The following is a 24,772-nucleotide window of genomic DNA, read 5'->3' as shown; positions in this document are numbered from 1 at the left end:
AAGAAAGTGTTTATTCACTGAGCAGTAAGTAGTTATATCTGGAACTGACGCAATGTAGCTTCAGTTTCCCAACAGTAAACTCTAAGTAGCCTTATATAATTTGGGAGGGAAAATCATCTCTCTGCTTTTCTTATATTTCAGTAAACCATGCATCTGTGGCCAAGAACTTTTCAGCTCATTAATTCAGCAGCAATATAAAATATATACAAAATTAGGGTGTCATTTTCAAAAACAGGCACCTAAAATGAAGTTTCTAGATCCATATTTAGGCCCATGAATCTGATTTTCCGAGCTACCAGCTACCCGCCAGACCGCGCAGAACGCTGATGGGAGCTCAGCACCTCTGAAGGTGGCACCACTCAACGACAGCATCCAACATTCTGACAGCCTTCTGGCAGAGACAGTTTTCACAAGCTTCATAAAACACAAAAGGCCAAAACAACATGTCCTGCAATTATCCACACTGAAAAACAATCTTAATTAATAACGATATCATCACTACTCCCTCTACTCTTAAAGCGCTGCTGAAAAGTTTTGCTTTTCCTTCATCTCTCTCCCTTCTAACACTTAATCCTGTACTTCAAGTTTTTATCATACCATCAACCTGATTTCAGTGGTGTTTGTTGTGTGCTGTGTCAGATTTTACTCTTTCTTATCATTAGGATTACTCACCTTTCTGTATGCTCGGCGATTACAGCCTCAGAGGAGATACATTGCTCCACAAAATACTCAGGTTTGGTTTTGCATCTGTAGAAGGCTGATCTCAGTGACATTGCAAAGATTTAGATAAGGTTTTAAAAAAAGCTAACAAAATTGAGATTTCTGCCTTTATCCAAATTAAGCAGGTTAAGGAGGAAGATTCATTAAAAGTATTAAATGCTAAACCCATGTAAGTTTATAATGTTAAGTCAGCCACTTATTTGTTCTCCTTTCTGTCAAAATGCCACCTCTGTGTACGACCGATCCTGTCTATATTTAAGGTGTATACTTTGACCAAAATCATTGGGGCCAACTGGTGTCAGAATTTTGATCACTGAAGCCAAAATGTATACATTATTTTACTTGGATTTGTGAAGGAGAATGTCAAATTTTGACATCTCAACAAGGTGAAAATTTGAAGGAAAGGCCAATTTTGCCTTTCCCAGAAATAAGACACTACTGCAAACACAGCAGCATCTCCCTGATGCAATCTACACATTTGGATGCCTCTATTTTGGCTTAGTTAGACACATTCCCTTGTCAATTCAGACTGTTCGGGCTTAAAATACTGAACCTTGCAGTGCTTGAATGGGGCCTCAAGAAATTTGGAGAGAACATTTTTAGAAGGGCCTGTTGTGATAGGGCAAGGGGTAATGACTTTAAAATTAAAAGAGGGTCAATTTAGACTAGATACAAGGAAGAAGCTTTTTATAAAACTTCACCTATGCCAGTGTTTCACCACTGGCACAGGTTGCCCAGGAAGGTGGTGGATGCCCCATCTCCGGAAACATTCAAGGTCAGGTTGGACAGGGCTCTGAGCGACCTGGTCTAGTTGGAGATGTCCCTGCTCATTGCAGGGTGGTTGGACTAGGTGGCCTTTAAAGGTCCCTTCCAACCAAAACCACTCTGATTCTCTCTGGACTGGCAAAATATTCTCAAAGGGATTGTGAAAAACATCATCTCCTTCTTCCAAATCAATTATTCACTCAAGAAATTTCCAGTCTGGGAGTGACTCCTAATTAACCACATGCCCTGCTGGCATACCTGGAGTTTGTATGTAATGTCTGCACTCCTCTGCTAAGATTACAAATCCTTGTAATTTGTAATCCTAGAAATGCATCAGCTGTTAAGTGATCTCTGCACCATTGCAACACTTGAAATAGAAAATTCAATATACACAGTTAAATTTGTCTCTATATATGCAATAAGCTTTTCCCCCAAATCAAGGATATAGAAACCAACAAGACTGATTTTAAAAGTGCCAAGGAAATCTTTAACTTCCAGTCGTTTCCATTCTAGGCTCTAGCCATAAGCACACCCAAATACCCATGCTTTCCCACTGAGCTCAGTCCTGCTGTTCTCCCCTTTGCAGGCTGTCCCTGCCCAGCTCCCATCCCTCATTTCCCTTCTCCTCACTAAGTCAGGGGCATTCACTAGACACTGACTTCCCAGCAGTTTATCCCCAGCTGACCAATAAATTCCATCTTTTAGACATGCACGCCTCTGAAGCACTTTGCATTTTCTTTCTGCCTGCCTCCCTCTGCAGTCACAATTTTATTCCAGTTTCTCATTCCCCTTCATTATTCTTCCTCTGTGTTCCTCATCTGCAGTCCAAACACTTTCACCACAGATGCGCCTCTTCATGCTTCTCATACAATCTTATTTCCTTCTCAAACGCTGGGTCACCACTCTTGCATACAGCACAGAAGCTCCCAACTAAGGGAAAAGTCTTTCTCCATAACTCTTCTGCAGCACTTGAAATCACTGTATGCTCCTTGTCAAAGCCTTGAGTCACCTACAACATCACCGCAAGTCGATTTTCTCTCGTCAGTTAAGGTGCACAGACTTGATTCAGCCTTCACTAACCCCACACCATTAATGCATACAGCCTTCAGGAAGCTTCCATTATCAAAAATTTTCATCTGAACAATTTTAAAAAAACATTATGTAGCTGGAAAAATGCACATTGAGATCAGTCAATTCTCTGCCCCCAGCACAGGGCTGCTGGATGGTCTCATTTTATTGGTTCAGGGCTTTGAAACAAAGATGTAACTAAATTTGTTCTGCCTTGGGGACAAATACAAGTGGGCGAGGAACCACACAAAATTAATGTTAAACTCAAGCAAATGCCAAGTATGGCAAGTTTTGGTGGAGGGAGGCAGAACTGTACAGTTTCCAGCAAATGGAAATGAAGCTCCAAGTAGAAGCAATGCAATTAACACACAGTGGTGTCATTCCACTGCACAGCAGTCACCAGCCAGGCTGAAGCTTCCATTTTCAAAACAATTTAAGGCAGAACTTTTCTTTTCTACATTACCTCTCTTCTATTGTACATGCCACCACTGACACTTTGCAGCATTAGCATTTTTCAGCAGTAAGTCTGAATGCTTGAATTCCAACTTCTACATGGCATGCTGAACCATGCCAGAAACTCCCCAAGCCTGTGTATGAGGCATCCAAGCTATGAATTCTGGCACTCGGGTTCAATGCTGCAAACGCTCAGCAGCCTCAACCCTGCACCTCTGGGAAACAGCCCCTGCTGGCAGGACTGAATATTCTCACTTGGAGGACACTGACAAGCAGCACATCTACAAAATCCCACACTGCTCCAGTATGATACCTCTCCAGTTAATGGTATGTTTTGACCAGGATTTATAGTATGAATTAAACAGGATTTCCTCTGTAAGCTCCTGCAAATTACTTATGTTCAGAAAACTCTGATCTGTGGGAATTAGAAAAGGTAACAACACTCCTTAAAAATAAAATATCACAAGGCTGGGTAGTTTTTCAGTGACATACTCAGGTCTCAACAGAGCATTAAATAAAATTTCTGTGCCGGTCTAAGGAGCAAACTATGGTGCATGACAGAGTGGTTCGCCTGCAGCTCATCTTCAGGTTTAAACACAGACATACTCCTGAAACCACTAGTTGCACATGATATTTACTCATGGGTTTAAAATAATACTAGAAATGCTAAGTCAGTCGGCAGTAATGCCTGATTTGAATCCCTCAGCTAAAATCAACTAAAGCCCAGGGTTTGGCATTCTGTCTCAAGCCAGCCCTTATGCCAGTTGTGCCACCTTGGAACTCCGGTCTCTTCTTTTTGGTCCATATCACCAGCAACCACCACAATTCCAAATGTGGCAATGAGGGATCCTAAAGCACATTGAAAGAGAATGAGGGGCACATAAAGCAACATCCTGCACTCAGGTACCAGCCAGGACTCTGCCTTGGCTTCCAAAACCCAAGGGCAAGGCTTTCTACAACACCAAGTGCTTTGGGTTTTATTCCAACACTTCACAGCTTTGGTTTGAACATGGGTGCAACAAGCAACCAACCTTTACTTTAACCTACAGAAAAACTGATGGTGGGTTTTCCTCACCAGAGGATTTTTGCAATACTTTGGCTGTATTCCAAATGTAAAAAAACTTGTTTAAATTTAATTTTAAAATGTTGGTTTGTAAAGTGGTGTGAAAAGTCACATAGAAGCTTTTGCATAATCTGCATAACAAAATGCAATCACGATTTTTTTCCATACAGAACTGGAGAAGACAGTACAAATACACTCCTGAACATCTTTTCAGCCTAGATACTTTACTGGCAGCATGATCATTAATGCTACAGAAGACCTACTGTAATAAACAGATTTGGCCCTCTCTTCCAGAACTGTGCTCATCAATGCCTCAGAAACAAACTTTTTGAGTAAAAAAGAGTGGAAAGTGGGTAGGAAGATCTTTTGACTACAAAAAAATTGAAATACTGACATCAACAGTAACCATAATGCAACACAGAAGAACAGCAAATTGAAAAAAAAAAGAAAATTGTTGAATGTTTTAATGCATTTTGAATTGTAATGAAGAAAAACATTTTACATCTAAAAACAAATTAGCAGAATAATAAAAAGTGGTTCCACATAACTTATAAATTCTTTTCCCCAAAAGGTAGTTTTCACACATTTAGGCAACAAATACAATGTTTCATTCCAGATCTTTCTGATTGTAAAGTATACACAAACTTTGTGAAAATTGATGTGCATTGCTTGAGAAAAAGACACACAAGGTTGGTTTTGCCCAGTGATGAGTTTTCTGTGAAATTCTGCACAATACTGAAACTGTAACTGCAACTCTCCTCCATTTAATGAAATGCTGGACATTGTTCAGTGCTGAAAAAACACTCTTTAGAACATTTAGAGCCATGAAATGCTTTCCATGTATTTAGTCAATGTAGTATTATTCACTAACCCACTCATATGTTTTGCTTCAAGGGGAATGGCAGTTTGGCTTACCCTTCAGTACAGTATAGAAAACTAAACTAAGTGATAGCTCAGTGTTCAGCTGATTTAAGTATTAGCCTGCTCATAAGAACGTGGCTCTAGCACCTTGTTTGGTTGATTTTTTTCAAAATGAAATGGTGTAATCACCCATTCCTGGTGCCAGAGGATGGTTCCCCTGGTGATATAAAATGTTTGCAGCAATGATGATTAAACTGCATAGAGTCCAGTGGTCCTGTGTTACATATGTATGAAAGAAGCTTAGACACTATAGTTTAGCAGGACCAAAACCAGTGATCCTCTCCTCTACCTCAGGTAATAAAGGAGAGCCATTGCTCCAGATCCTACACGCAGGCCACGCTGGAGAAACTGCTTGTGCTGGCCAGACATTTTTCCTCTTTTTTTAAACACACTAAACCTTTGTAAAGTTCTCTCTGTTACCAACTAAAAGAAAGTGAGTCTTCTTTTCTTAAGGAAAAAAACCTGTACCCCAACTTCAAATGGCTTTAACCCAGAGTAAAAAACCCAGGAAAAAAAAAAAGTGAAAATAAACTTTGCCACCATCAATTAACTCCTATCACCAGAAGACTTAAAACTCTGCAGCTGCTTTCTGCAACCTCACCAGTTTTAGTATTTAAGATTACTTCAGCACAGTTGTGTATCTTGTACCTCAAGAAAAAATCCCAAACCCCAAAACAGAAAAAAACAAGGGATCAAATTACTATGATGATGTGTACTATAAAGACACCACATATATTCTCCATTAAATATTTTGAGTTTCCTTAATGTTGCCGTCCAAAACTATGTCTAGTTTCCTTCCAATCCTCACTGATGCATTCATTATCCCATCCCATCCCACCATACTCCCATGCCACATAAATGCTTGTTAACAGGAGAACCAGCTAACATGTCTTAATGTCATTATCAGCAGTGCTGTAGAGGACATGAGCACAGCTGTAGTTGCACAGAATCATGATGATGAGATAAAAAGCTCCTAATACTTCTGCCAACTCACCATAAACCCCAAGATTCCCACTGTCAGAGTGCACCTTTCCTTACCCTCACCCTTCATCTTATACTGTGATGACAGTCAGACAGGGGCAGCATCTCCCTTTAGCCAAAAACAACTGTCTGTCTGAAGCAGCCTTTCCATTCTTTCAAAGACACCAGCTGCCACCTGCATTTACTGATAGCAGCAGCAGCAGCTGCAGTCTAACACCCCACTGCCAGTGCAAAAACAGCTAAATACAGTGAGGAGCAAAACCAGAGTAAGATCATTTGGGAGAAAGCAGGGAGAGCTATGTTAATTACCCCCTTTTGGAACAGGACAGGGACTGCAGCACCCCTGTCATGGCTGAGAACAGAAAGGTGACAAATGATGTTGACTTAGTGTATCATTCCACTAGCTTCACATGCTAACTACCTTAAGGATCACATGTAGTATGATTGTCTTTCCTCTCCTGTCAGAGATAGTACTTCAGCCAGAGACCAAAAGTGCTTTTTTCTAGGCTACAGAGAGATTTGATGCATCTTGACTGACATTCATTTTTGAGGTAGTACTCATTTGCTTTGTATTGCTGGCTCAAAATAAAAATATGGGAAGTGAACACAGTTAAAAGTATGCTCACTGTAGGTACATAAACAAAAACATCAACCCCCAAATAAACTATTTCCTTTCTGGGCAGATCACCAAAAGGAATTAATCCTTCTTACAAAGGTTAGCTCACATTCACTGGTAAAGTCAAACTTTCTTAAATGGTTTATAACAACAGCTATAAACTAAAGTGCTTCAGAATTTGCTTGACTTGATTTCAGTGACTAGAATCATAATATTCTGGATTTTTGCTATGTTTGAAATGTGATGAGGTTTCAGAATCACTTTATATAAGAAGGGCAGAATGAATACTTTTCTTTTTTCAAAATAAAAAGTACAAAAAGAGTTACAAATAAGCCTGGCAGTCTATACTCACTACAAGTTGCTTGCATTTTCCTTCTCAAATCTACTATTACTCTAGTAACTGGAATAAAAATGGAGTTGAAGTTGCACTATACTGCAGCACTAAAAAAAGTATTCAAATCAGATGCAAACAGGAAAATGTTTACAATCATACTACTAGTGAAATTCACACTTCATTTCAAAGTTTTAGCCCTGCAGATTCCTTTTAACACAAGGCAGATATGTAGAGTCATGGAAAAACGTAACAGACTGTATACACTCTCTACAGTAATTACATAAGTTTCACATTTATGTCACAAATGTAATGCCCTACTGTGTAACTATTAAATGCTAAATAACTTATGAACATTTATGTGCTCTACGCAACAGTGAACATATTGACCAGTGGATGCCAAAATATAAAAGTTCATACACAAGACAAACTAATTTTTAAAAAATCACATTTCTCTGTACAACCCATGCAAACTGTGCACAATGCAGTAACAAGAACAACATTTGCTCAAGTCTCCCCTCACAGAAGAGCTTTTACAGCGACAGCAGACCAGCGGTCAGAAAAGTCTGCCCAGGTGTAGAAGTCCACGGCGACACAAACGCAGAAACTCTCTCAGCATTTCACTTCTCTTGGAGCAAAGCAGGGATGTTGATGTTCCAGCCGATGGCCTGACGGTCAAATCCACACGTGAAGAGGTTGCAGATGGGATGGTCCTCGCACCAGGCGGAGCAGCAAACCATCCTCCTGTGCCCCTGCCACAGCGGGGAGACAGCAGCGTTACTGACGGATTTGGGAACTGCTGGGGCAGCAGCTCTCTGCAACTCAAAATGCAACCCTGCCAGTGCTCAGCCCGCTCTTTGCAAACAGTCCTTGAGAATCCTAAAAGTCATTGTTACCTGCATCTGCAAGGCAAAGGTCTTCATAATGATGAGACTCTTTAACACCAGCACTGGACCCAGAAGGACAGATGCATACAAAAAGGTGCATCAAAACTTTCGAGTTTTCCAGCGTCTGTTTGCTATCTAGTTGTATTTTATTTACAAAAGCAAACCAAATTTTGATTTTAGAATTTTTATTTATAAAAGTAATCTTAAAATAAGGAACTACTTGCTGGCAACTACTTTGTAATAAGCCTGCAAAACTAAATGTCCATAATGTTCATAATTCAGAAGGGATAATACTACAGCAGGAGGAATGTCATTCTGAGGATAACAGTTCAATAGTAACAAAAATGTCCAAAATAGGGTTCTGACCAACATTAAAAAAAAAAAAAAAATGGCCACAACTTCAGTAGTGTCAGCTTGAATGTAACTACTACAGAAAAAGAAAAGACATGCACACACATACAAAAACCCCCTCAAGACTACAATAAACTAAAAAAACCACCTAAATTAGAAAAAAAACTAAAACGTTTTTAAAGTAGGTCTTAAAATTCCTTCCTAAATTCTGTCAAGAATTGCTGATTCAACCAAAAAAAGGCCTATTCAAGTGACATAATCCAATTAATTTCACATAGTCTGATTTGCTCCATTAGTGATGCTTGCCATGCCACAAATTTGCACAAAACTTGATGGCTGCAGCAAGGATGGTTTATTACATATATCTAGAATGTATGTGCCTAAGCACAGCAGAAAAAAAATTTAAATTTATCACCAAATCATACAAGGTGAGCTCACAAAACTGACCCTCACTTTTTCCTTCTATAATTCTGTATCATAGAATCACAGAATGGTTTGGGTTGGAAGGGACCTTAGAGATCATCTGGTTCCAACCTTCCTGCCATGGGCAGAGACACTTTCCACTACACCAGGTTACTCAGAGCCCCATCCAGCCTAGAATATATAACCAAATTGGACACTGTGTAATTAAAAAAAAAAAAAAAACAAAAAAAAAAAAAAACCACCAAAAAAAAAACCACAAGAAAACCACTATTAGACCTCATAGTGAGCCATTTTCCTGACACAATTCACATGAAGACATTGAAACACATCTGAAGTGTTCCTATACAGTTTTTCCATTTCACAGAGAAGGCACATGTTTCACTTTAGTAAGGGGAAAAATTGTGATGAAATCCACTTGAATTTGATCCATTTTCAACTCCAATAAAAAAGTTCAAAATGTTTCATATTGGCATGTTGGTTATTTTTAGTAACTAACAGCATATTTATTCAGACAAGTGCCATTCAGCATTTGCTCAGCCTTCAGCTAGGGAGACCAAATCTCACTTTTAACCTTGCATGAGGAAGGACAGACACGTTTAAGGTGTAACCAAACCCCACTTTTAACCCTGTACAAGGAAGGACAGACACATTTCAGGTGTAGCTCTGCAGTTACCTGTCTGTTGCTGCGGGGGAGCCGTGCCAGCCGCACCCCTGACATGTCGAACAATCGAACCTGCCGGTTGTCGTGGGGAAGGGCAATGATCCTCTGGCCAACACACACGTTAATCCTGAAGGGAAGGGACAAAAGGAGGCTGGGTAGGAAACAATGAGCCTGGCAAATAGAAACTGACAGCAGAAATTTAAGCTCACGGGAAGGGACACAGCTGAATTTTTCCTGGTTAGAACTCACAAATGGAAAGACTAAAAAACATTGAACCATTAAGGTGTTTTTGATTGCCCTAGATTCTCAAATACCCTTAACATCTGCATTTTCCTATAGAAAATTTCTGAAAAGCAATGTACTTACTAAAAATTAATGTCAATCACATCTGCACTTTATAAAACCATTTCAGACCTTTTTCAAATCCTTATAAATCTCAACTTTAATTTCAGGGACAAAGATTAAATGTATACTCAGTGAATTAATAGAATAGACTATTTCAGTTGAAAGGTACCTGCAACAATCATCCAGTCCAACTGCCTGACCAATTCAGGCCTGACCAAAGCTTAATGCATATTATTAAGTGTATTGTCCAAATACCTCTTAAATACTGGAATGCTTGGGGTATCAATTACATCTCTAGGAAGCCTGTTCCAGGATCTGACCACCCTCTTGGGAAAGAAATGTCCAGTCTAAACCTCCGTGGTACAGCTTTAAACCATTCCCACATGCGAAAGAAATTAAGAAAGCACTAATTAAGCAAAGCAGGAACTCCGAGCTCTGCTTACCTGTTGACTGCAGAATCTGTGCGGATCGTTGCAATAGGAGACCTCATGTTTTTCAAATCCCAGACTTTTACTGTACGGTCATCACTACCAGAAACAACATTGTCTCCCACAGTGAAAACTGCAGATGTCACAGTGCTAAACAATCAGGAGTAAAGACAAAGATGTCAAGCTCTAAACTTCTATATTAAACTAGCATCTGATTTAAAGTTTTCATTTCTGTTCCTGTGTTTCCTTTAGCATATGTAGCTTGCCTTTTCTATTTTTACTTTTTTTTAAGAGAAGTATATTAAAATTCAAAGCAGGTATTTTTGAATAAAACAAAATATTCTTACAAGAAGCTATGACATGTAAGGTAAACAGGGCTTGACTGGCCCAAGTGCTAAGAGAAGCAGCCCAACAGCAGAGACTCACTTGGAGGCATCTTTCATATTTCACTGATCCTAATACGAGCTAAACATGTCCAGTCTTGAAACCTTAATTCACTTTTGAAGTCCAGTAGGCTTATCATACAACCCCAAATGAATTAGTAGCATAGAGTACAAATCAGTAGTCAAGTTCTTTTCTTTCCATCCAAAGATTTCTGCAGAACTATCCCATTCACTGCACAGAGGACATCCCGAACACCTGAGATGTAGCTAAAGCTATTCTGTACACACACATGAACATGCTGTAATCCACACACAGAGTCTCCAGTATAGCTCCACTGTCAATAGCTATAGCAATCTAACAATCTCTAATTGTGATTTCTAGTCCTGTTTTACAAGCAGCTAAAGTCTGAGAGTCAGACAAAAATGGCAAGTAGTAGTAAGAAGCACAAACATATAGTTCTTCAAATTTTACCCATTACACCTAGAAACGCACCAGGGTAGCCAGAGAAAGACTCATGAGAGTATTTCTAGCAATTGAAAGTGCAACATATAACTTCCAGAATATATTCTATAAAGAATTTTATTTTCAAATTTTATTATCTTTGTATTTTACAGCTTCAGATACCAGTATATCAGTATTCTGGGCTCAAGCAAACAATTTTCGTGATGATTCTATGATTATTTTTAAACATTTTACCTTTATTTAATATTAACCAATTAAAAGCTTTTGTACTACAATTTTCATTGTAATTGTGTGAATTCCCAACTCAAAGCCAGTTATTTTCTGCCTACATAATGTACTAACAAAGCATTTTTGTCTCTCCTTACAACCATTAGGGAAGGCTTCTCAATTCTGTTTCTACAGATTTGATTTAATGACCTATCTTGTAACTTGGGTCATGCACATCAATTTCTTAGAATTTAGTAATTTTAATTTAAGTTGTCAGTTGTTACTGTCACTTTAGTTGTTCTGCAGAAATTTGAATTCATGTCCTATCCAAGCTGCTGATTAAGATTAGCACAAGCCAGGTCACAATGGACCAGTTTATGCAAGCCTCTTAATTTAAATTGACACCAAATTAAGTTTTAATTAGGATGAAGGCCCACTTTATTCATGATACCAAGTTTCCTAACACATTATTAGAGTGCAGCTAAGCCACCAGGGAGATGATTACAGTAAGAACCACGAGGTCTTCAACTAATCTTCTGGACTTTATGAACAAAAAGTCAAAAAGTTAAAACATACATGAAGGCCACAATTGCTGAGTCTCTCATCAGGCACTTCCATTTTTGGGAAGAAAACTCACTCATGCAGTCAAGCTGCTGCACAATACAGCTGGTATGTTCTTACCACCAAACTTGTCTTCTACCAGCCCAACCTCCTTTAAACTTACCAACATCTGCACTTCTCACTGGTTCTTTACACAAGCTGCAAAATACCTCAGAAAAATATTTCAGGCTTTCACTAAACTCTATACTGCTGCAACAGTTTTGAAGCAATGTTTGTAAGTTTAAAATTCTGTGTTCAATCTCCATAATTTGCACACACATTGGGAGACTTCCTAGCACACAACAGCATAAGGAATTCAAGTCATAGAAAATCTCCAGGTGAGTGAATGTACTGCACTTTAGTATTCTGCTGCCAACAAACAAATCTGATCTGTTTCCCCATCATACATTTTATTCCAATTAGAGATGGAATGTGTTGTGAAACTGTCTTAAAATAACCCTTCACTTTTGGGTGCTTTTTTTCAAAACTTTAAAGAGCTTTCCAGCTTCTTTGATCTCATATTGGTTCTGCTTTATCATTTATCACTTTCAAACATGGTTAAGTTTCTTTGACCACATAAGGTTCTCTAATCCTTAGATTTATCATTTTTAAAATAAAAACATTCAAAACTACTGCCAGGAAAACAGAATGCCAACCCTAGGTTAGCTCGATCCTTCCTGCTCCTACGAAAACTCTCAGAAGATAACAAAATCCTTTCCAGCTTAACTTACTCTTTTCAGCTTAACCATTCAGATATTACTGGGTACACCAAGCAAAAATTTGAAAAATAAAAATGCAATGAAATTCTGCTGTAGCTCTCTGGAAATAGGGCAAGTGATAGAGAGGCAAAGGGAAGGCTGCTGGTCTGTTTTTAGTGACAACTCTAAAGGTGTTTAGTGGTCTTAGCCCTCCATTCACGCTCAGCTCAGCCCTGCAAGGCCCTGCAGGCTGGGATGTGCACTATTTGCAAGCACATGGGACTAGGAAAACCATCTTTTACATGAGGAGTTTTGAACTAAACAGCTAAATATAAAAGCACTTCTTACTGAACCCCGTGTTTATGACCAAGAACTTTGGTCCCAGTTCCAAAGCAAAGAGTATCTGGATATCTGCATGACGTTCCCTGTGCTTTTACAAAAATGAAGCATGACTCTTCTAAGGGGAACATTCAATTCAATTCTCAAAAATATCTCATTTTCAAAATAATATTGCAAGGCTTGAAGTTTTAAGTAATTTAACAACAAGGCCAAAACAGTATCATTCTCACAAACCTGACAGCTCTGGGGAGGGTTATCAGCATATCAGCATGAGTGTCATCTGAGTAAAGACTAAGTGGTTTTTTGGTTTTGGTTTGTTTTTTTTTATTTTAAAGTGGAAAATATTGAGTTCATACTTTAAAAAATCACATGCATCTAAATTCAAAAACATGCTCAACACTATTGACTTATAACATGAACAAGTGCTGCGCTCATAGATCTTCTTATGCAGCACAAATCATGTTCTGTCTCCTCTGATTTCCAACTGGGGTATCTCTTAACATGACAGATGCATCTCACCAGTTTTTTTCCTTGGGTTTGTGTTTATTTGTTTTTTTAATTAAAACAAAATAGTGACAAGAAGAAAGGCCATTTACCTACTTAAAAACTAAACCAGGATTTCAGCCCAGCTAAAGGGAAATGGTGAGAAGAAAGAAAGGGAAGCAAAGTCTGTATGGGAAGAAAGAAGTTAACACAAGCAGCCAATAAACAAACAACCTTTCAAAAGGATTGCCTCCATAACCCCATCCATATCACAAAAATTAAAAGTTTTTTTCCTCTATTTTCAAGGGGCTAGATTTAATTTTGTTTGTATTAGTCTTCAGTTTGTTCTAACCCAGATAAAACTTTGGTTAACATCCCCTTGGCTAAATTAATAAAAAGTATCAACAAGAGATCATCAGCCTCCATGTTAACTGAATGCTAGAAGACATTAGATTTTTAATAACTCAAAAAGATGACAGGTATTGTAGGACATTAAAAAAAAAAAAAAAGAAACAAGTGAAGAGGAATCAGTCTTATGACACTTCAAACTGTGGGTCCCACAGGGAGTTTGGTGTGCTACAACTGTTCTCCAAAAAAGCTTCAGTCTCCACCAAACCCCAGCAAAACTCATTTATCTTGTCATAGGGAGCAGCCGAGCGTGTACTTCCAGCTGACAGCGTGGCACTTCCTCACCACACACCACTGCCTGGCCTCGAACATCCTGCTCCCTCCGTGGGTCTCAATCACCAGAAATGCTGTGGTGCTCGCACTCCTCATTAGGCCGAACAGCTGTCTCCCCAGTCACACTGAGACACAAAACTGCTTTGCATAACAATCTGCTGAAATTTCACACATAGGGGAAGAGGGGAAAGAAAAGACATTGAAAATGTTGGACCATGAAATGCTGATGCAGAACTCTCACTGGCAATGCACCAAAAAAAAATTTAACACTGCTCTTTCCATTTTGATTTGCAACCTAAACTGGGATTTACCATTGAACTGGGAGACAACACATTTTCATGGCCATGAAAAGGCATCTACATGCATTAATCTGTGTGTGGGATGAAAATACACCAAACCAGAGCTTTCAGATAAATTTATTCAAGGTAACTTGAATACATACATTTACATACAATTGTATGTAAGCAGCAGTATTTGAGGGCTCAAATATGCCTCTCATTTTAAGTAGTAAAATTCAGAAACAAAACCTAAAGGAAGCTCGATTTGGTACCACATTTTCTGCACAAGTTTCCTTTATTTTAGGGGAACAAAGCATATCCCCACACCAAGCAGTCTGCAGTCTGAGGGGAAGCCAGGACCTGTGTTTAAAACCTCCATATGCGGATGACCCCACTGCCCATCTCAACAGGAGATGGCACTGACCACAGGAGTCCCAGGTAAGGAGCACACCAGTACTGCACATCTGAGTGCATTCAGGTTTCAGAAATGCTAAAAGCACTCGATTCCAGGAAGAGCTACAGATATAATTCCCAAAGCCTGTCTGTGGATTTATTTCCAAACATCAGCAGAGCTTTTTTCTTCAACTTGAGAAACAGTAAGAACAAATCACGGAATCAAAGACTAAATTATGTTGGAAAAGACCTCTGAGATCATCGAGTCCAACCTATGACCGAACACCACCATGTCAATCAGACCATGGCACTGAGTGCCATGTCCAGTCTTTCCTAAACAGCTCCAGGGACAGTGACTCCACCACCTCACTGGGCAGCCCATTCCAATGTCTGATCACCCTTTCTGTGAAGAATTCCTCCTAATGTCCAACCTAAACCTCTATGGGCACAGCTTGCAGCCATTTCCTCTCATCCTGTCACTGGCTGCCTGGGAGAAGAGGCCAAGCCCCACCTCTTGTCAGGCAGTTGCAGAGAGCAATAAAATCCACCCTGAGCTTCCTCTTCTCCAGGAATTAACACAGCTTTAGCATTTAAACCAACTATGTCTGTTCCAGAGATACATGTTTCATGACACTTGCAGAAAATTGCCAGTATCTGCCTTTCTCACTATCTGCCATAAAATAATAAAATTATGCAAGATTGAAAACAGTAACTAGCTTTTATAAGAATTTCTCAACGCTAAGTTAGTAGTTAGTTAAGGTGCAAATATTTTTAAATCCATTCCATCACATTTATGAGGGGATTAAAAAAGTTCCATTTATTCCTGCACCACTGCTGCATATGTTACCTGAGCTCAAGATAGGATACAAAGAAAAGGCCTCTCGCTATCCTCCTCTCTGGGTCGGTTGAAAAAAAATCATAACACTCTTTAGTGCATGCATTCAATATAGAATTAAGATTCTCTCTATCTATTGTAGTGAGGCTTAAAGCACTCAAAACCAATTGGATACAGATTTATCATCTACATCTTTTTTAAAGCAATTGACAAAACTCTAAAGTCTAACACTGAGTGCAACCAAACTTTGTTACATATCCCATTCCCCAAAATAAAATACTTAAAGGATTTTTTTTCTTTTAGCTACAGAGCTTTTAATTTTAAGCACTTACTCTTAAAGAGTAGGTTATTCAAAATTTCTTGTACTTCTCCATTAATTAGGAAGCAATTTTTGCCTTGAGGAAGTCCATCTGACACCAGAAAATGTTGAAGAACAGAAAGGAAACAAAATTATCAAAAGAATATCCACTTTCAAATTGCCTTTTTTTGGCACTTTGCTAACTCCATGACAGTATCAGGTTGGGGGAATGTTAGACGAGAAAATTGGGAATTCAAGCTGTGCAAGAGAGCAAGGAGAGGTAACTTGGATGGGCTGAAGGCAGGTGAAACATGCTGGCCCTAGTCTGTCCTGAAACAGATCTATGAAGAAGCACTCGGCATGGGAAGTGAGGCAAATTCAAAGCTGGATCCCTGGGGTTATCAGCCATTAAGGCTGCTAACAAGTCTAAGAAAACTGTTGATTCCTTAGCATGCTCTGTTACCTGTATGTAGTAAATGTAAACCGAAAGGTTTTGTAAACATGTTCAGAAGCACTAGAAGCATTTTAAAAAGCTAACCCTAGGGCTTCAAGCCCAGGCCATAATCTTCATTTAAAGAATATTCAACCTGCAAATGTAGGATCAGAACAGTGTGTGAAATGCAAGTTTGGAGCCTTTTCTCAATGAAATGCAAGAGGGGAAAAAAGCCCTCAGCATACAAAACAAGGTAGGAATACTAACAGCAATATCACAACCATCTAGTTAATCAGTGAGGCTTGGGGAGAAAACTGAATGTTTCATCACAAAAATTTTGCATTTCTTACAGAAGCTAGATTGAGATATCCACACATGGTGAATGCCTAAGGCATTCTTTGATGAGAAACAACAGAAAAATGGTAGACAAAGCATCACTAAAATCATTATGTGTTAGACTGATCAAACTCCACTGATAGCATCCAACTTGTTACATTTTGTTTGGCACAAAAGGTTTTGACTAAAAGCCCAAGCACAGAATTAGTCAAAGGTGCAAAGCTTGCATTTTTAGGACTACATCCACAAACGCTTTACCTTCACCAAGAAAGTGTGGTTGAATACCTAGCAGTGACCTTGTAATGTTGGACATATCTAGAATAAGACTGCTTTCCAACAGGGATGTCCCAATGACATTGCTGCCTGGAGAAAAGGCACTTCCCCCTGCCAAAACTTGCTCTTTCACAAACAATATATTCAAGACAGACATAAATAAGGTATGAGAATTACATCTTGCAGACCAAAGAATCTGAGAAAGACAACTGACCTTGGCAAACCCAAGTGTCCACAAAAACTAAAGCAATTATTACGCTCTTGAAACAGAATGCCATTTTGACATTAACTGTCAATTCACTAAATGTCAGGTTCAGCCCAGCATCCTAATCAGCAGCTGCTTAGTAATTTTTATATTTTTTAATGCAGAGTCTTCAGCAAGCATAAGGGTTGGAAAATAAAAAGTTGAAACGAGACATATTTGCAATTCTCTAATTTCAGAGTTCTCAGGATGAAGCACAACTCACCATCCAGCTGCACGTTCAGAGACATACAGGCAGCAAATGAACAGGAACTTTCCCTTCTGGTCTCTTAGAGCCACACAAGGAGAGGGAAAGGAGATGGAATATGCTGCAGTCCGAAAGAGCTATAAGCTCTTTGTAAGAAATAACATAAGATCCATGATCAGCATTTTTGTTCCGGAGTTTGCCCAGAAAGTAACATAAGGATACAGATTCCACAGCTAAGACACATTCATGCTTGACACACTGGCTCAATCTAGCCACAAACATCAGTAAGTTTGAAAAGTAGCAAGCAAACTTTGTCATTTTCTTGGGCTACGACAAAAGTACCCACTCAAATTTATGTTTTTAAAGATCAAAAATGCATTTAATTGCCATGACAAGGTGGTGCATAACGATATACTGAACAATCAAGAAGTATTAACAAAGGATATTCACTTAAGGAGAGCAACCCAAAGCTGCTTCTGAAGACATCACTTTATTCTTGAAGGATGGCATTTGCAAGTCCAGACTTGGAAGCCCTGCATAGTTTTTTTTCAAGCATTTCAAGAGCAATGTCCCCAACCACTGTGTACCTCTGACAGTCACTAAAGAAAACAAAACCCTTTATTATTTATCAAGTAACTTTTCAGCTACATATGAGCATCAACATACTACAAATGTATAGTAAAAGCATTGTTTAGTTTAAAAAGTGTGCAAGAATCCACTAGCTAATAAACATTCTGTTGCCCCCAAGGTATTAATTTATTTCCAATGTTACCAAATTGTCAGAACAAATGTATAAAATCTGTAAAGTACTGGCTAGACCTGTACAGACTAAGATTTTTTTTTTTAAAGCTACAAAGGGTAAAAATTTCCAGCATTAGGATTTTAGAAGGCTCCACACATCAAGACAGACCTGCACATGCAGAGTGCTCAAAGGGACAGAAAAACTCATCAAGTAGATATGCAAGAGCATGTTAACTTGCCCAGAGTTATTCAACTAGGCCACCATGTTGGGAAAAGCAAGGCCTTCACAGCTGGGACAAGATAGGCTGTGCAGGTGATGGCAAAGAAAAGCACAAGTGAAATGAAATGAAAACTGCCAGGTAGATGCCAGAACCATTTTGCTCCTCAGATCAGAACAAAATCTCAGTTCAATTTGAAGAGCTCTAATCAATAACCACTAAATTGAATAATTTCTCAAAAAGAGAACAGCTGTTATTATCAATCATGTATTTCAAAGCAGTATCTGCTGGAAAAAAGGTATTGGAATTTGAGTCACCAGTATAATTTTCAGAGGCTTTAACTCAAGAAATCAATTTAATTAGCAGGCAACAAGTTAGTGCCTGGATTATAAAATAAATGTAGCCTTTTCCCAGGGCTCTGTTAAACTCCTCATACGAGGATGTGATTGGGGATTCACAGCACTAGTAAGACAAATTCCTATTGCTGCACACATAAAACCAGATAATAACAAAGATTTATATTTAAGGAAACATCAGTCTTATTTCCACATCATTTCGTATTTTTTTCATCAGCAGAGAATAAGTAAGGGAGATGAACGGGGGGCATGGCAAACCTAAAACAGTAAGTGACAAGATACTTTACCTGCTGTGTCAGCAGGGCACAGGCAAGTAAGTCATGTATTGAACTGAAACAGTCATATTTATAGACACACACAGAGTATATGAAAAATGTAAACAAGCAATGTTTACAGAACTGGAAACTTCCATGGGAAGATACAACTTCAAAAAAGACACTAGGTGACTGCAGGCTTGAAGTGCAAAAGCACTATCAATGCACTATACTAAGGCTATAAATGTCAAAATACACTTAGAAACACACTTTGAGGCAAAACACATAGCTTGTAAATAAGAACAGAAAATATAGGAAACTTTTATAAGTTAATATAGGAAACAAAGCTTTTGAAGATAAAAAAACAGAACACAGAAACTGAAGCTAGACAGACTCAGACTAGGGAAGCACAAAAAGTTCAGCAAAGAAGTTAAACACTGCAACAAGCAATGTACAGAATTTACCAAGAGAGAAGTTGAAATCTTTATCATTGGAACAACGTAACATAATGTTGTCAATTCTAAAATTACCTCCTAATTCAAAACAGATATCAATGCAAGCAGCTCAAGACAGACACCTTGACAACAACAATTCCTTGTGGCCTTACCGGATGAGAATTTATTTTCTTAAATTGTCTTAGAGTAGATGATAAGAAAAAATCTGCTTTTAATGAAGCTATGCTCAGGACACCAAAATAATAGGTGATTTCTTAGGCCACTTAAGATACAAATAATCTCTCATAGATGGTGACATACCATCACTTTGACATACAGGACAATGCACTGCAACTCTTCATTTTCTGACGTCAATTAACTCTATAAAAGCTTTTATACTCTGTCTATAACAGGGTTCTACAGTCTCTCAACACATCGGCATCAGTTTTATTTTTCACACGATAACGAGCCATTTCGAGTAAACCTCCAGTGTCGTTCATTAAGCTCATTAGAGGAAGCTGAGATCGCGCCGCTGTCTCCGGGCCGGGCCGGGCGCTCGGCGCGGCGCGGTGCTGCCACCTGCTGGTGAGCGGCTGTGGCGCGGATCCCCCGCCGGGAGGAAGGGATCGGATGGAGAGAGATTTTGGGTGCTGCGACACAATAAACACGGAATGCTGGCCTCATGATTGAGATGTTTGGCATCTAATTATATTGGCTTAGCGCATTAAGAGTTGATCTGGTGAAACACACTGGGAAAAAATAGCTGCTCTGTGAGCTCCAGACTCAACAGGTACGGCTCAGCCAGAGGGTGTTAAAACTTACGGCTGAGGACTCTAAATCATCAGTGTTAACAACTGTAACATCCAATTTACAGAACTGATGCCAAGGGCCTATCCAAATATTAAATACTTGGCATATTATTCAAATAGATATTCAGAAAAGCCAAAAAAGTGTCTCATGTGTATATATTTTCCAGTCAACAGATAAAACAGTTTCTTCTATGCTGCTTAACGTGAGAAGATTGTTAGTGTTGATTAGAAAGCAATTTAAAAATATTTTGCCGGTAGGCAGTACAATAAAGGAACAAAAATAAAATTCCTCAAAGTATGTCTCAACTGCAAAAATACCAACCCCCCCATCTCTGCTCTAACTGTACCCCTCAGTGAAACACCTTCCACAAATCAGAGACCTCTGCAGCCCTGGCCACTGAAAAGTAAAGTCAGTTGTGAGACCCTCAAATTTAGGGTGCATTTGGTGAAAAAGCCTATGTCAATACTAAAAACTCATACATTCAAAGTGAAAAACAGAGACAGTTGAGAAAGCACACAAACACAAATATGAAGACGATTAAAAGCTAGAATAAGAGTGACTGAAGAGGCTGCACAAGGTCTACTCCATTCCTAAAAAATAAACTCTCTGCTAGTTTATAGGTCTCAGCAATAGAAGCCAAAACACCAGCTAACAGTTTTTACAGTATGCACCATCACCCAAGATCATCATCATTTGGTCTCAGCAAACATACAGGAAAACAGAAACTTGATTAGTCTTGGTCATTTCTCTGAAAAAATGTCCTGGGACAAAGCAGTTAATCAGCTTGGGAAAAAATGCAAGCACCAAAGGATACAAAACCTTCCAACTTCATATGACATTCTAGAAAAAGTGGTAGAACACAAAAGTGATGAGATTAAACAATTCTAGAGTGTAGGCCTCAAAATCAAGCTTACTGCTCTATCAGGAGAAGATGCCTACTTATACAGATGATTGTGAAGCACCAAGTGATTTATCAAGCTCAGGAGTCCAGGGCAGGGGGGTTAAAGAGGTTTTAGTTCATATATAGGCTAGTCAAGAGCTAAAAGAATGAAAAAGTGGGTACTGAAACTCAGTCATAATGTAAATTATGCATTTGAATTAATAAAAGCCAGAAATGTGAATAAATATTTGTGGTTTGTATTTTGAGCTAGGATTAGCAATCATATTTTATTCTGAAGGAGGGAGGTGAAATTTTTTCTGAAACATTAAAGCTCAAATACGCACTAGTCTCAAAAAAAGATTTGCTTCTTTGGGTAAAGTATTTCCAAGTTACACCTGCATTTTCCACGTATCAGAATTCCAAAAAACAGAAAGGTAAGTAAACACCAGAACACAGATTCTCATGACTATATTTGTCCATACCCAATAGTAGTCAGTATAATAACATTAAGCCTAAATTGGTAACTAAAAGTGTTGTATCAGAATCACTGTTTTGACAGAACATGGCAATCGGTGCCCGTACTTTTATTTCTTATTTTATGTAAAAATTAGAAGCTTGTAAGAGTGAAAATTAATCCTTTTTTTATCCACTGGTTTCAAAGGAGTAACCTTTACTTCACACTGAGTATCAAGACAAGCAGAGGCAATCTGCTTGATCCACTGCCTCACAGCAATAACCCCAAACTGCAGGCATAACCAATGCCAAAAAGAACCTCATACCTTAAATCACCTTTAATTGTAACAATTTTTATCAGGACTCACCACATGAGCAACAGCACACCAAGAGCCCTGGCTGTTGTTTTGGAAATTATGTACTGCTGTGCTACATTTGAAGGACGACAGTTGGGGGTTTCTGTGAAAATCACTCTCAAAAAACAGGAATTAACTCAGTACCTCAAAAAGAGCATGGGAACAGTTCTGGCCAGATTTGCAACTTTTTGAACTTGTAAAAACTTGTGAAAGAGCTGTCACTTACTCTGTGTGGCCCTGAAAGACATTCACAGAATGGATAGAAGGATCTCTGAAATCCCACAGGCGGAAGGTGGTGTCGCGTGACGATGTCACCACGAGACGCTGGGTGGGATGTGTACAACAATGTGTGAGCTCTTGGTCGTGCCCTACAATCACACATGAGAACAAGTGAGGTAATGAAAACCGGACTTTTCATTTCCACATACACTTGGAATGAAATGCTGATGATTTTTACTCTTTTTCCTAAACAGAAAGGAGTAACGATCATTCTGAACTTTAATCCTGTTACTGCTGTAAAAGTTTGGGAATGTGTTTGAAGGCAAAAACCACACTACTTATTTCACATTCAGTAGTGTAGGTTATTGCTGCTTAACGCACCATGAATGCAGCAAAAGCCTTTTGCAAGAACTAAAATCTGGGTACATTCAATTTGGGTACATTCAATTTAAACACAACTATTTTCATAGGTTAAACCATAAGCTTAAAAGAAGACAAATTCATGCTCAGGGGATTTACAAGATTGCAATTTTAGAAACTGTTACAACACTGAGCAGCAGATGGTACACACTCACATACTGCTCCAGAGAAACAACTTACTTTTCTCAATGTTTTAGTTGCTACAAATAATCCCACTTATAAAAACAAACCACCAATTTAATTTTTTGTGAGTGAACAAATACCTGTAAGAGAATGGACAAGTTCAGAAGTCTCTACATCATACAGGTTTGCTGTCCTGTCCCATGATGCTGTCACAGCTTGCTTCCCCCCAACAAGCCAGTCGGCTGCTATGACCACTCCTTGATGGCTCTTCAGTGAAGTTAATGGGGCTCTGACAGTGGGGCAATCACTGGAACCATCTCCATCTCCATCAGGTTCATCTTTATCTGAGCATTCAACTTCATCTTCTCCAGACACTTGCTATAAAATGCAAGAGAAAAAAAGTTGCAGAATAAAAGGGAAGGAATATCTCTAAGTTACATTTTGCAGTGTAAATGCTTCCCAATCCCCTTAACATGAATGTGGGTAAACTAATTCTGCTACACCCAGCCAATTCCAGTACTCACTATCACAAACTTAGTTGAAGGACCATAACCAGTGAGTTAAATGCAGTTTTAGTAACTCCTTTAAACAACTTGCTGAGGGAACTGGAGTTGTTCAGCCTGGAGAAAAGGAGGCTCAGGGGAGACCTCATTGCTCTCTACAACTCTCCGAAAAGATGGGGCAGCCAGGTAGGAATCAGTCTCTTCTCTCAAGGAAAAAGTGATAGGACAAGAGGAAGCGTCCTCAAGTAGCACCAGGGAATGTTTAGACTGGCTATTAGGAAAAATGCCTTCACCAAAAGGGTTATCACGCCTTGGAACAGGCTACCCAGGGAAGTGGGGAAATCAACATCCCTGGAGGTATCTAAAAGACATGTAGATGTGACCCTTAAGGACATGATTTAGTGCTTTAGCAGTGCTGGGTTAACAGCTGGACTTGATCTTAAGAGCTTTTTTCCAATCTAAATTATTCTATGATTCTACTTCATCTTAAAATCTCCTCCAAACTCTTTAGCTCTGAGTATCTGTCCCCTTTACTATCCGCTAAGTGTATTACCCTAGAGTTTCATTGCACCACAAAGGGACTTTTTTCCTTTCAATTTTTAAGGGTAGGAAGCATCTAACAGGACACTGACTATATTAATCTTTGGGAAGACAATAATTTACAGACATTTTTGTCCATTAAAATCAAATCATTACATCAATATTTGTCTGTTGGTTGATACATAGTCAGCATGCAGCGCTGATGTAAACTGGACACAAAAAAAATTATTTTGTTCATCATTAAACATCATTCTCTGAACTCCTTTTTCACTTACACAAGACAAAAACATCTTTCTTTTATGTTACTTGGGTGTGGAAAAGATAACATTTTTGTTTTCTTTCAAAATAGAAATGCCAAACCAAATAAACTGAATCAAACATTTTCCATTCAGAAATCTATCTCGTGTTATGCAGCCAACTCCTACTGCTCCTACTTAGCCTGCTGTGAAACTCATGCTATAAACTATGTTTTCTTCACAATTTAGTAAGGGTGGCTTTAAGTAAAATAAGTATTTGACAGGCTAGAGTAAATACTGACTAAATAAAGGCCTGGGGACAACAACATCAGACAATGTGATGTGTTCTGGCAAGGGTTGATTAGAAATCAATAAAGACTCAATTAAATAAATGCTAAAATTGCAAGTCTTTACCATCAGTTTTCAATCCACAGCAACTATAGCTAATACTATAGTAAACATAGCTAATACAGGTGCCTTGGTAAGTTAAGCTACAAAAATTTAGCTAGTTTAAAAAGCACTTCATTATACTTTTACAGTTCATTTACATATTTACTACCTTGAACAAGAAGTTGATTCATCGCCTTGCAGCTGTAAATTCTGCTCTGCACCAAATGCCTTTGAAAACATGAAGGGAGTCTATTTTCAAAGAAAAGCTGAAATATAGCTGTTCAACTAAAACCTTAAAATCCCACCTTTGGAAGTCCTGAAATCATGTATTTTTTAATTATGTGTAAATTTAACATTCAATCTTATCATAAAACCTGTATCTGATGAAATTGCTGTACAATTAGTTTAGTTGCAGTAGGTTGATTGCTTACGTTGCAGTCTGCAGTTGGCTGAGGTGTAGGCAACTGTACTATGTACCTCCAGATGTGAGCAGTCTGGTCTCCAGATGCTGCACAGGGGAAAAGAGGTAAAAAAAAGAGAGAGAAAATAAATAAGAGCATTTCCATGGGCAATAAAAACAAGCTTTAATATTACATTTAGCAATACTGTCTAAGTTGCATCTATCTTTCCTAACAGATACCATTATGAACTTCATGGTAAGCAAGTCTCAACATCTC

The 24,772-nt window shown here is 38.7% G+C and overlaps 1 protein-coding gene across 5 annotated transcripts in view; it reads right to left on the bottom strand.

Annotated features, from left to right (window-relative positions):
* Positions 1-4,502: 4,502 nt before the first annotated feature.
* Positions 4,503-24,772, bottom strand: part of WDR37 (WD repeat domain 37) — a 47,719-nt gene continuing 27,449 nt past the window's right edge. For 3 of the 5 annotated variants that reach the window (XM_069006455.1, XM_069006457.1, XM_069006456.1), the window contains 6 exons: positions 24,527-24,603; positions 22,567-22,804; positions 21,891-22,032; positions 10,029-10,163; positions 9,253-9,367; positions 4,503-7,670 (listed from right to left, as the gene is read on the bottom strand). In XM_069006455.1, the coding sequence (XP_068862556.1) occupies positions 7,539-7,670; positions 9,253-9,367; positions 10,029-10,163; positions 21,891-22,032; positions 22,567-22,804; positions 24,527-24,603 (839 nt within the window). In that variant the 3' untranslated portion in view covers positions 4,503-7,538. Of the gene's footprint in view, positions 7,671-9,252; positions 9,368-10,028; positions 10,164-13,613; positions 14,026-21,890; positions 22,033-22,566; positions 22,805-24,526; positions 24,604-24,772 lie in introns of those variants that run through there. The other 2 variants (XM_069006458.1, XM_069006459.1) reach the window with 2 other exon arrangements.

Source organism: Aphelocoma coerulescens, chromosome 2 (genome assembly GCF_041296385.1).
Source record: "Aphelocoma coerulescens isolate FSJ_1873_10779 chromosome 2, UR_Acoe_1.0, whole genome shotgun sequence".
Lineage (NCBI taxonomy): Eukaryota > Metazoa > Chordata > Aves > Passeriformes > Corvidae > Aphelocoma > Aphelocoma coerulescens.
Note: the sequence above shows the minus strand (reverse complement) of the source record. Positions and strands in the feature narration are given on the sequence as shown.